At 48.3% G+C, this 12,269-nt stretch overlaps 1 protein-coding gene across 6 annotated transcripts in view; it reads left to right on the top strand.

Annotated features, from left to right (window-relative positions):
• ANO5 (anoctamin 5) overlaps positions 1-12,269 on the top strand; it is an 81,975-nt gene that overhangs the window by 49,318 nt on the left and 20,388 nt on the right. For all 6 annotated transcript variants that reach the window (XM_063946371.1, XM_063946369.1, XM_063946370.1 and 3 more), the window contains 3 exons: positions 4,241-4,348; positions 9,380-9,448; positions 10,814-11,098. In XM_063946371.1, coding sequence (XP_063802441.1) covers positions 4,241-4,348; positions 9,380-9,448; positions 10,814-11,098 — 462 coding nt within the window. The remainder of the gene's footprint in view (positions 1-4,240; positions 4,349-9,379; positions 9,449-10,813; positions 11,099-12,269) is intronic.

Raw genomic sequence — 12,269 nt, 5'->3', positions numbered from 1 at the left:
GAAGGCCGCCATCTAGCAATAGTATCAAATACAAACCCAAGCATCTCTTGTGTTTAATATTAAAGCCCCTTTTAATCCAGAAACTATCAAAGACGTTGCGGCGTTGAAAAGCGCTGCTTAGTAAATGTAGCCCGTAGTCTGTATGTCCTGTCTCTCTGCTCCTGAGGGATGTATCCCAGTTGCAAGACACGTTTCCACCTCGGAGCTGGTGTTTAGACACCTCAGTACTCGGAGAAGAGCCCCAAAAGGAAAATAGCGTTCCGCTACTGTGCGCTGACACGAGCCATGCCGCCAAGGCTTCTCCGGGCAGAGTAATGGGGGGGCAGGAGGTTGGCCTGGTTTCCCGGCACTTCAGGAGGAGTACGTGGAAAATGGGATCGGTGAGATATATGCAGATATAGTACTGATAGATGTATTCCCAGAGCGCCTCCAGTGCTAATAATAAGAACAATGCAGTCCTTGTGGTATCTGGTGATCCGTCCATTCATGCTGCAGTCATCGTCTAGTACTAGTGCACCGCAGACGTGAGAAGTTTCCTGGGGGTTGGAGCAAGTTGGCTGTATAGTACACTGCTCAAAAAAAATAAAGGGAACACTTAAACAACGGAGTCTACAACCCACACAAGTGGCTCAGGTAGTGCAGCTCATCCAGGATGGCACATCAATGCGAGCTGTGGCAAGAAGGTTTGCTGTGTCTGTCAGCGTAGTGTCCAGAGCATGGAGGCGCTACCAGGAGACAGGCCAGTACATCAGGAGACGTGGAGGAGGCCGTAGGAGGGCAACAACCCAGCAGCAGGACCGCTACCTCCGCCTTTGTGCAAGGAGGAACAGGAGGAGCACTGCCAGAGCCCTGCAAAATGACCTCCAGCAAGCCACAAATGTGCATGTGTCTACTCAAACGATCAGAAACAGACTCCATGAGGGTGGTATGAGGGCCCGACGTCCACAGGTGGGGGTTGTGCTTACAGCCCAACACCGTGCAGGACGTTTGGCATTTGCCAGGGAACACCAAGATTGGCAAATTCGCCACTGGTGCCCTGTGCTCTAAACAGATGAAAGCAGGTTCTCACTGAGCACATGTGACAGATGTGATAGAGTCTGGAGACGCCAAGGAGAACGTTCTGCTGCCTGCAACATCCTCCAGCATGACCGGTTTGGCAGTGGGTCAGTAATGGTGTGGGGTGGCATTTCTTTGGGGGGCTGCACAGCCCTCCATGTGATCGCCAGAGGTAGCCAGACTGCCATTAGGTACCGAGATGAGATCCTCAGATTCCTTGTGAGACCATATGCTGGTGCGGTTGGCCCTGGGTTCCTCCTAATGCAAGACAATGCTAGACCTCATGTGGCTCGAGTGTGTCAGCAGTTCCTGCAAGACGAAGGCATTGATGCTATGGACTGGCCCACCCGTTCCCCAGACCTGAATCCAATTGAGCACATCTGGGACATCATGTCTCGCTCCATCCACCAATGCCACATTGCACCACAGACTGTCCAGGAGTTGGCGGATGCTTTAGTCCAGGTCTGGGAGGAGATCCCTCAGGAGACCATCCGGCACCTCATCAGGAGCATGCCCAGGCGTTGTAGGGAGGTCATACAGGCACGTGGAGGCCAAATACACTACTGAGCCTCATTTTGACTTGTTTTAAGGACATTACATCAAAGTTGGATCAGCCTGTAGCAGGGACGGATCTAGACTTTTCTTTTAGGGGGGGCGGTTTACTGTTTAATCCTGACTCCTCCCTTCTCTAGTCCCAACTCCTCCTGAGACTGAGATAGAGCTTTGTGATTGTTCTATGTACATGTGACTGTGCTATGGGGTAACTGTATTTATTAGCCCTAGTACCCACACACCAGCAAGTGAGGGGCAAATGCTCTGTAACTTTTGCTCTCCTGGCTCCTCTGTGCTGCTGTGGTATAAGCTGCAGCACATCGTTCTGCCTCAGGCTCTCCCTGGAGAGCTCTCTTCTGCTCAAAAGTGGGCGTGGCTATGACTGTGTTAGGGGGGGCGGTCGCCCCCTTCCCCCCCCCCCCCTTAATCCGGCCCTGGCCTGTAGTGTGTTTTTCCACTTTAGTTTTGAGGGTGACTCCAAATCCAGACCTCCATGGGTTAATAAATTTGATCTCCATTGATCATTTTTGTGTGATTTTGTTGTCCGCACATTCAACTACGTAAAGAACAAAGTATTTAATAAGAATATTTCATTCATTCAGATCTAGGATGTTATTTTAGTGTTCCCTTTATTTTTTTGAGCAGTGTATTTGTATTATATAGAGGTGCAAATGTCACCACAGCGTACCTGCGTCAGTGTGACTGGAGCCTCATATCACGGCGGTGCAGATGGTGTAATTATTAGCACTACTGTCTCACAGCACTGAGGTCATGGGTTCTATTCCCACCATGGCTCTAACTGGCCCTCTGTGTGGAGTTTGTACATTCTCCCCGTGCTTAGGTGGGTTTCCTCCAGGTACTCCGGTTTCCTCCCACACTCCAATAAATATACTGGTAGGTTAATTGGCTCCCAACAAAATTACCTGTAGCGTGAATGTGTGTGTTCATGTGGTAGGGAATATAGAGTGTAAGCTCCACTGAAGCGGGGACTGATGTGAATGGCCAAATGTTCTCTGTAAAGCGCTGCGGAATATGTGTGCGCTATATAAATAACTGGTAATAATAATAAATATCACCACTCTGTTCCATCTAGGGCACACCTCCAAAAGTGGGTGCATCAGACCACCCGGGCATACCTCCCAGCTTGGGTGCATCTGACCACCCCTGGCACACCTTGTAGTCTGAGTACATCTGGCAGCCCTGGGCACACCTTCCAGCGTGGGTGCATCTGACCCCCCCCTACCCTGGGCACACCTCCCAGCATCTGGCAGCTCTTGGTCTAACCTGCCTGCCACCCTATAATGCCTACGTCTGGCACAGCGCTGCCCTAATACAATCTTTTAGATCTGCTGCCTGGTGTTTATCGTTTCCCTACCGCACATTGCGCTTCTGTTTGTATGTGTTTTGGGCTTGTTAGCTGCCAGCGTACAGGTGGTGGCTCTCCCTAGGTAAACCGTTCAGCATAATGTTAGGAGTTGTTGGAAGTGAGTAATTAAATGTTACATGTTGGATAAAGTATTAATGACGCCTAGGTTGGCAGGTGTGGTGTTGCGTTATAGGTTACCTGTGAACGCTGAATCTGAGCCAGGCTCATGTTTCCTATTCACTATTCTAGATCTTTCGTCTCTGGCTGTTTAACCCCTTCAGTATACTGGTTAGTAGCTTAATATAGTCTGTGTATACTGGGCCGTGTAGTCCTATAGCCTGCAGGTATCAGTGTTTTATTTGCAGTGTATGGCTAGTTATAAGCTGCCCAGCCGTACAGTTATAATATATCTACTAGACAGTTATCAATTGTCCAAATATGGGCTCCGATCAATATGTGACAGAGGTTGAACAGACTTTGATTGACATTGTGGTTGTACAATGACTGGTGGCTGAGGGTCTGCGGATCAGCCCAGCCGCAGGACTGACGCGTTTGGCTGCTGACGCGTTTTGCCATCCTGACCATTAATCCACTTACTCTGCACTCCGGCCAAAGCCCTCCATAGAGTAGAGTCTGCTCGTTATAGGAGAGAGACCATCAAATATACCTTCTAACATTTTAGAGCCATGATTCAGGACATGGGGACAAGGTCTTGTGGAGATGCAGCTGGACCATGCCATGAGGGTTTGTCCATCGTGAAGTCCTAGGCTGTCCCTTAGCTTTCACCTCTACCTTCCAAACACCCGTTCATCGTCGCTGATGAATGGGGAACATACCTCCAGACTTTCCCAGTTTTGCACAAGTTAAAATGTTTTCACATATTTTGTTTTGGAAACTTGTTAGCCATTAATATATTTGGCTTCTTATTTTGCGGTTTGGCCAACTTATATTCATGCTTCCATCATTAATAACTCTGCGGGCTCTCCTGGGAATTGCTGGACGCTGCTTGATGCAAAGCTTAGAAATAAACCAATGTTCTAGAACTTGTTGGTGATTGGTCACCTCTCCTGTACGTCGGGAGGGGCCTGTTGTCTTGTGTCGCTAGCATCCTGGGTAATGTCTTTCCCCTCGCACTAGGATTACTGTGTAGGAGGTTGCGTCGGAGTTATGTAGACGCTGTATACCGCTCTCTCTGCCGGGAGACCCCCCCTCTCTCCCCCCCGGGTCAAAGACTGTAACCTCTGATCCCCACTTTTATTTCCGCAGATAGATAAACACCACCAGAGTAAGGACTCCGTCTTCTTCCGCGATGGGGTCCGGAGAATCGATTTTGTGCTCTCCTATCTGGATGAACCACAGATGGAGAAGAAAGCGGTGAGTTCACCAATTCCTTAGAAGCCAGAACTATATCATCATTACGTGGTTTTGGTTTAGTTTCCATAGTGTAGTAAATTTTCTGTTTATTTATAATGCACCAAGGCAGCCTGGGATTTGTCGCAGTCCAGCCATTCAGCGTTGTAGCCTGAAGCCAGGTATACGGTATGACTTATACTGTGCGTCCTATTGGTCCTTTTCCTAGGTAGGGTTCTGCACAATGCAGATCAAAGTAGCCTTCACTAGTAGGCGATCCGCCCCAGGGCCACTGGAACCTTCCTGGCTGACCTTCTGATTGGAGGATCACCATTGCTAGGGTTATGTTCCCTGAGGACTGGACATGGGTATTTAAGTCTCCTTTGTGCTATAACAAAATATTAAATATAAGTAAACACAATTTTAAAATATTATTTCTATAAAATACTTTGCATGGTCTTGCTTACCTCTTAGGGGGGGTATTCAATTACCCGCAACCATTGATCATGGGTAATTGTGTCGCCGGGGCTAGTCAGTTAGTACTGATAAGCCGGCGCGAGCCGATGCTTAGCACGAAATTTGTTTCACCTGTCTCAGGCAGGTGAAACCAAATCCCCGAAAACACCCAAAACGGGGCTGTTTCTAGCGAAAACACACAGGTGTCACTGAACCTGTGTGTTTTCGGGAGAACTTTTTTTTTTTTTTTCCGGGCGACGAAATTGGATAGCCTGAAAAAAATATCGGGAAAAAATCTTGAAAAACTCACATTTTTTGCTCCCGATGTCTCTTAGCACCTAATTGAATACCCCCCTATAGTATAGAGGAAAATTTTATTCTGTCTCAGTCTTTTGAACAAGCAAATCTGTGAATCTGTTTTTAGTCCATTAAATTGTATTTTAAAATTGTGTCACTCTAAGGTTCCCAATCTTACCCATTATACTTGAGTATTGTGTGTGTGGTTAGGAAGAGCTTGCTATCCATTTATTTATTACGTTAACCTGGATTTGTGTGCGTTGGGGGAGGGGAATCTCTGGGCGTGTTACCGGTGCTAATACATCAGATAACCGTTCTGGAAGAGCAAATAGACCTGATGTAAGTACAGCTTATGGCGGCAGCATCATGCATTAGGCCCCGTAGTGTTGGAAGACACCGCTGTCCTCGTATGATCGTATTCCAGCGCAGGTCATCACTGCAGCCATCCCTATAACTACCCATCTGTACAGATACTTGGGAAGCTTCAGTGGCTGCAACTAGAGGATGAATGGAACCTACACAAAGATCTGCGCTGGCTCCTTAAAGGAACCAAATGATTTGTCCCTGTGTTGAAACTGAATGTAAGACTTGTAGTAACTTTATTATCTCCTCGCCTATGGTGGCAGGTGAAATTTTGCCGTCACAATTACAGTAAGTCCCTCTGTGCAGGTTGTGAGCGAACCTGGAGGGGATTCTGTCTGTTGCCTCTTTCCTGCGTCTTCGTCGTGCTTCCAGCCATTTCCGTCCATGGCCACGCCCCTAGTGATATCACGCACGTGCTAGCCCACTAGGCCACTTCCACTAATTGTGCTATGTCTCAATAAGATTAACACGAGAGCTCCAGGACAAGTTGAGATTATGGGGAAGAGAAGACAAACTATGGAAACTATACTTTTTAGCGTGAGCTCTACAAGCACCATCACAGAAACTAGTTTTATTCCTATGACAAGAATATTTGTTTTGCTTTCCGTTAATATGAAAGTAAGGAAAATACGTTTACACCTTCCACTGTGTAACATAAACAGTCCACGCTGTGTGTTACTTGTAGCGACACTTCTATGCATAAACAGTGGCTGGAAATAGTGACACCAGAAAGATAAACTCCGCTCTGCTGTGATCAGACGTCTCCTGTGGAGGGATTTGGCAGCGAACCTCCGGCTGCAGCATAACTGCATGGCAGGGCGTCTCCCCTGGTCCGTCAGTGCAGAGAGCAGCTACAGGCGGCAGGACTGGATGCTGGCTATTTCTCTGGGTTTATTTTCCAGTAACTATTAACCTTTACGTAACTGTTTTCCATTTCATACTCTCATTCAAAGCAGTAACTGTTGGGAATTATTGGCAGGAACAGTGCTGTATTACTGCAGTATAGGGCAGCTGGACTCCCCTGAGAATAAATGCCAGGGAAGGTGCATTCAGATGTATCAGCTGTGCGCTGTGTTATTGTGACACTTGGCGTGACGGACACCGCAGGGACAGGTGCCAGATGGCATTGCAACAGTGGGAGCTGAGATTTAGCAGCGTGTAAGGTTACTGTGTCATAGACCACAAACCACATGGATGCAAGAGGCGCTCTATGGGGGGGTTTCCCTGTGACAGGATGCAAGAGGAGCTCTATGGGGGCGGTTTCCCTGTGACATAAAGGGGGGATTGTATGTGGAAGACGGGGGTGTTATTTATCTATTTATTTAATTTATTAGTAATTTCTGATTCTAAGAGGGAACTTGACGTTTACAGATTTCCGCGGCGGTTTGGCAAGCCCAACTTTTGCATTCACGTGCCGGCCTGCAATCTTATACTGCTCTTAGGAGCCTTAAGGAGGATAAAGCAGGCTGCCTGCAGCTAGATGTGGCGGCTCCGCACAAGCTTGTTCATGGCTGACAGCAGGCCCCAGTTTCCCGGGACAGGCCTGGTTTCTGTAGACGGTCCTTGTATTCGGCCTCCATTAAAATAAGAACGACTGGGAATAAAACTTTGGACAGACCTTGGCTGTCATGAACGCCACGGGACAAGAATTACCCCGAAGCCTTATCTGCTGTATTAGTTCTGCCTTCGGCCCTTTCACCGATTTATCGGTTGTTTTAAGGTTGCTACACACCATTTTATTTTTTATTTTTTTGGGTCATCCTAACAGTAAAAATGATTTCTCAAGAAGTGGATGGCAGGGCCAGTATTGGCGGCACAAACTAAGCATTTCTTTTATTTATAAGTTACCGAATTTCTGCCACACAGCACTGAATTTGCATATGTCCGCCCACAAGGAGGAGGAGGTAATCTGGATTAACCATAAGAAATATGGGTGGACATTCCGAGTTGATCGCTCGCTAGCAGTTTTTAGCAGCCGTGCAAACGCTATGCCGCCTCCCACTGGGAGTGTATTTTAGCTTAGCAGAAGTGCGAACCAAAGGATCGCAGAGCGGCGGCAAACTTTTTTTGTGGAGTTTCAGAATAGCTTCAGACCTACTCAGCGCTTGCGATCACTTCAGACTGTTCAGTTCCTGTTTTGACGTCACGAACACGCCCTGCGTTCGCCACGCCTGCATTATTCCTGGCACGCCTGCGTTTTTCCGAACACTCCCTAAAAACGGTCAGTTGACACCCAGAAACACCAACTTCCTGTCAATCACTCTGCGGCCAGCTTCGCTAGACCCTGTGTGAAACTACATCGTTCGTTGCAATAGTATGACGCGCGTGCGCATTGCGCCGCATACACAGAAGTGCCTTTTTTTGCCTCATCGCTGCAGAGCGAAAGAAAGCAGCTAGCGATCAACTCTGAATGACCCCCATGGGCAGATTATTGAGAATGCCCACACATTGCACGATATCGGGACCTTTTAGCCAATATTTTCTGTCAAGACTGACCGATTGGAAAAGCGCGGCTGAGCATTTTTGGACCGTTTTATGGATGTTTGGCTAAAACGCTCATGCCTACACATCGTGCGGTAAAAAAGGCCATTATTGGCAAATCGGCCCAATAATTGTATAGTGTGTACCTACCTTTAGTCGGTCCAGCAGCTTGTTGCGATGAGAATGTTTCCTGCGGTGGAGATGGATATGGTGGGGTCTTCCTATGGTTTCTCCTTTCGCCATACCCAGCATATTATCCACATGAGTTGCAGCTGTGCGCCCTTATTTGGTTATGTGTGTGATGTATCCTCCAGCTGACCCCCGACCCTTGGCTCGCATCATCCGGATGCACTCTGCAGTGAGTCACACGGTACGGTTCATCCCTTGCATACTGCTGCCGTTATGTGCAATCTGCTGCCGCCAAACAGTGTGCGTGTCCAGGAACAGACACATGGTCTATATATGTCACTGGCTGTAGGCTGCAGCGCTCATTCCCCTTACTCCACTTACAGGAATCCACTTACTCACTTGCCCCACCTAGTGGTGGATAATTGTATGTGCTTGTTAAGGCCTCGCTTGTCTTTTTACTGTGCATCCAAGCTCACAATTCAGGTTCTTGGGATGGTTTTTGTTTCAGGATCAGCTGGTAGCAAATAAATGTACATGTACAGGAGGAGCATTCCGTATGAAGCCCAGCTGGAAAAACCTGCAGCGCCCTCCAATTCCCATCCGCCCCTTTCTTGAGCTTCACATCCATGAAACGCATTGCAGCGTCTTGATTATTAGGGGGAAAACATTTAATATAATAATATTGGGCCTAATTCAGCAGCAGCAAATTTGTTAGCTAATGGGCAAAACCATGTGCACTGCAGGTGGGGCAGATGTAACATGTGCAGAGAGAGTTAGATGTGGCTGGGTTATATTGTTTCTGTGCAGGGTAAATACTGGCTTCTTTATTTTTACACTGCAATTTAGATTTCAGTTTCAACACTCCCTACCCAAATCTATCTCTCTCTGCACATGTTACATCTGCCCCACTTGCACTGCACATGGATTTGCCCATTAGCTAACAAATTTGCTGCTACGATCAGATCTGAATTAGGCCCTTTTTGTTTTGATACTTTCTTCTAACTTAGAGTTTTAAGGACCCGTACACATCGGCACAATTGATCCTATTTATTTAAAATCATTACTAAACATAAAGGTGTATTTCTGTGTCCTGGTTTGGCGTGGATGAGGTTTCTACAGAACTGGCCCCGTAGTGAAGGATATTGTCACTTACTGGGTTGTTGCAGATGAAGGTAAGTATTTCCGTTACAGCGGGTTTATAGTATTCTCACATCCCTCTATCGTTCCATCCCGTAGCGTCTGCAGCAGTAACATTAATATTTCATGTAGTCAGACAGAGAGCTTGTCCATAATCAATAATGTCTATTTAATCCGTTCTTCTCCCTGTAGGAGAGGAGGAAACAGTTTGAATTAAATCTGCAGAAGGCCGGGCTGGAGCTAGAGACTGAGGACAAGAAGGTGGGTTATAGCCGCAGATCTCTGTAGAACAAAGAAACTGCTCCCGTATCTATATCTGTCTCTGAAGTATGTGATAGCTGCGATTTGGTGTCTGAGCAATGTTTCCTAGAAGTCATCATTTCCTACTTAGGGCAGAATGTAATTACCTGCGATTCCGTTTAAAGAGCCAATTAGTTTAAAAGCAAAACCTGGTGTGGAAGCCACAGACTGAGAGTTATATAGTGGGAGGAGCGGGGTCCCCAGCAGCACAGAGTATATCAGGAGATGAGTGATGTGTCAGTGAGGACAGGGCTGCATGTGACAGGGGCAGTGACATGATGTGAGGAGGGGAATGGAGGCAGCAGGAAGCCACAGACAGAGTTATATAGTGGGAGGAGCAGGGTCCCCAGCAGCACAGAGTATATCAGGAGATGAGTGATGTGTCAGTGAGGACAGGGCTGCATGTGACAGGGGCAGTGACATGATGTGAGGAGGGGAATGGAGGCAGCAGGAAGCCACAGACTGAGCGTTATATAGTGGGAGGACCAGGTTCGCCAGCAGCACAGAGTATATCAGGAGATGAGTGATGTGTCAGTGAGGACAGGGCTGCATGTGACAGGGGCAGTGACATGATGTGAGGAGGGGAATGGAGGCAGCAGGAAGCCACAGACTGAGAGTTATATAGTGGGAGGAGCAGGGTCCCCAGCAGCACAGAGTATATCAGGAGATGAGTGATGTGTCAGTGAGGACAGGGCTGCATGTGACAGGGGCAGTGACATGATGTGAGGAGGGGAATGGAGGCAGCAGGAAGCCACAGACTGAGAGTTATATAGTGGGAGGACCAGGTTCGCCAGCAGCACAGAGTATATCAGGAGATGAGTGATGTGTCAGTGAGGACAGGGCTGCATGTGACAAGGGCAGTGACATGATGTGAGGAGGGGAATGGAGGCAGCAGGAAGCCACAGACTGAGAGTTATATAGTGGAAGGAGCAGGGTCCCCCCGTAGCACATAGAGATTGATGCTCCTGTCAGGAAGATTGTGCTATAAAACACAGCTCTACATAGAGCGGGATATAATACTCTGCTTCCGTATATCTCCCATTCCAAAAGTCTACTATGTAAATTGGGTAATGGGTAGTAGTATTAGTAGATTCCTGAGATGAATCAGGTGATGTAGTGAGAACAGTTTAAAGATTAGGAGAACATGATTTTAGGCAGTCGCTCATCTTATCTGTATGTACTTACAGCAGGTGCCGCCCACCTGTCGGCTATTCTGACCTACAGCGATATAATAACAGCCGGTAGCCGCGGCGCTGTCTGTGTGTCGGTGACTGGGTATAGTAATGTGGCGTCGTACACTGAGCCAGTGATATTTTGTTCCCGTAGGAATCTGAAAATGGAAAAATCTATTTTGTTAAAATCCACGCACCCTGGGAGGTCCTCTCCACCTACGCGGAGGTGCTGAACATTAAGGTGCCCATTAAGGAGAATGACCTGGACGACAAAGCTGGCAACCCTTTGAATTACGTGTTGAAGCTCTTCAGACTGCCGGACAAAGTCATGAACCCGGAGCCGGACTATTTCACCGCCCCATTCAGCAAGCAGCGACAGGAGCTGTTCCTCATCCATGATGAGAACACGTTCTTCTCCCCGGCCACCAGGAACAGGATAGTAAGTGATGGGGGCAGAGGCTACCGAGTGATGGGTGATCGCTATGTCAAGTGCCCACTCACATTGCATCTCATCACCAGCATTTATCTACTAATCTTCCCTCGCTCCAGTCTTTATTTCCTGACCTTCACCCGTGTCTCTCAACACTGCCATTACATCATCTGTACCATGTATAACGTATCTATCTTATTTTCCCTCATTCATCTCCCCTGTGCATTAGCCTCACAGCATCTCATTCATCTACCCTCCCTCCCTCCCATTCCTCTACCCATCCTTCTACTCCTCTCCATTCCCTTACCCTTCCTACTACTCCCCTCCACTCCCCTACCCTTCCTACTACTCCCCTCCGCTCCCCTACCCTTCCTCCTACTCCCCTCCACTCCCCTACCCTTCCTATTACTCCTCTCCATTCCCCTATCTTTCCTACTACTCCCCTCCACTCCCGAACCCTTCCTCCTTCTACTCTCCTCCTCTCCCCTACCCTTCCTACTATTCCCCTCCATTCCCCTGCCCTTCCTACTACTCCCCTACCCTTCCTCCTACTCCCCTCCACTCCCCTACCCTTCCTACTATTCCCCTCCATTCCCCTACCCTTCCTATTACTCCTCTCCATTCCCCTATCTTTCCTACTACTCCCCTCCACTCCCCTACCCTTCCTACTACTCCCCTACCCTTCCTACTACTCCCCTCCTCTCCCCTACCCTTCATCCTACTACTCCCCTCCTCTCCCCTACCCTTCCTACTACTCCCCTCCATTCCCCTACCCTTCCTACTACTGCTCTCCATTCCCCTACCCTTCCTACTACTCCACTCCCCTACCCTTCCTACTACTCCTCCCCATTTCTCTACCCTTCCTACTACCCTCTACTCCCCTACCCTTTCTACTACTCCCCTCCACTCCCCTATCCTTCCTACTACTCCCCTCCACTCCCCTATCCTTCCTACTACTCCCCTCCACTCCCCTATCCTTCCTACTACTCCCCTTCCTACTACTCCCGTCCTCTCCCCTACCCTTCCTACTATTCCCCTCCATTCCCCTACCCTTCCTATTACTCCTCTCCATTCCCCTATCTTTCCTACTACTCCCCTCCACTCCCCTACCCTTCCTACTACTCCCCTCCACTCCCCTACCCTTCCTACTACTCCCCTCCTCTCCCCTACCCTTCCTCCT

This window comes from Pseudophryne corroboree, chromosome 11, assembly GCF_028390025.1.
Source record: "Pseudophryne corroboree isolate aPseCor3 chromosome 11, aPseCor3.hap2, whole genome shotgun sequence".
In the NCBI taxonomy this organism is placed as follows: Eukaryota; Metazoa; Chordata; class Amphibia; order Anura; family Myobatrachidae; genus Pseudophryne; species Pseudophryne corroboree.
This window is presented reverse-complemented; position numbering and strand designations above follow the sequence as displayed.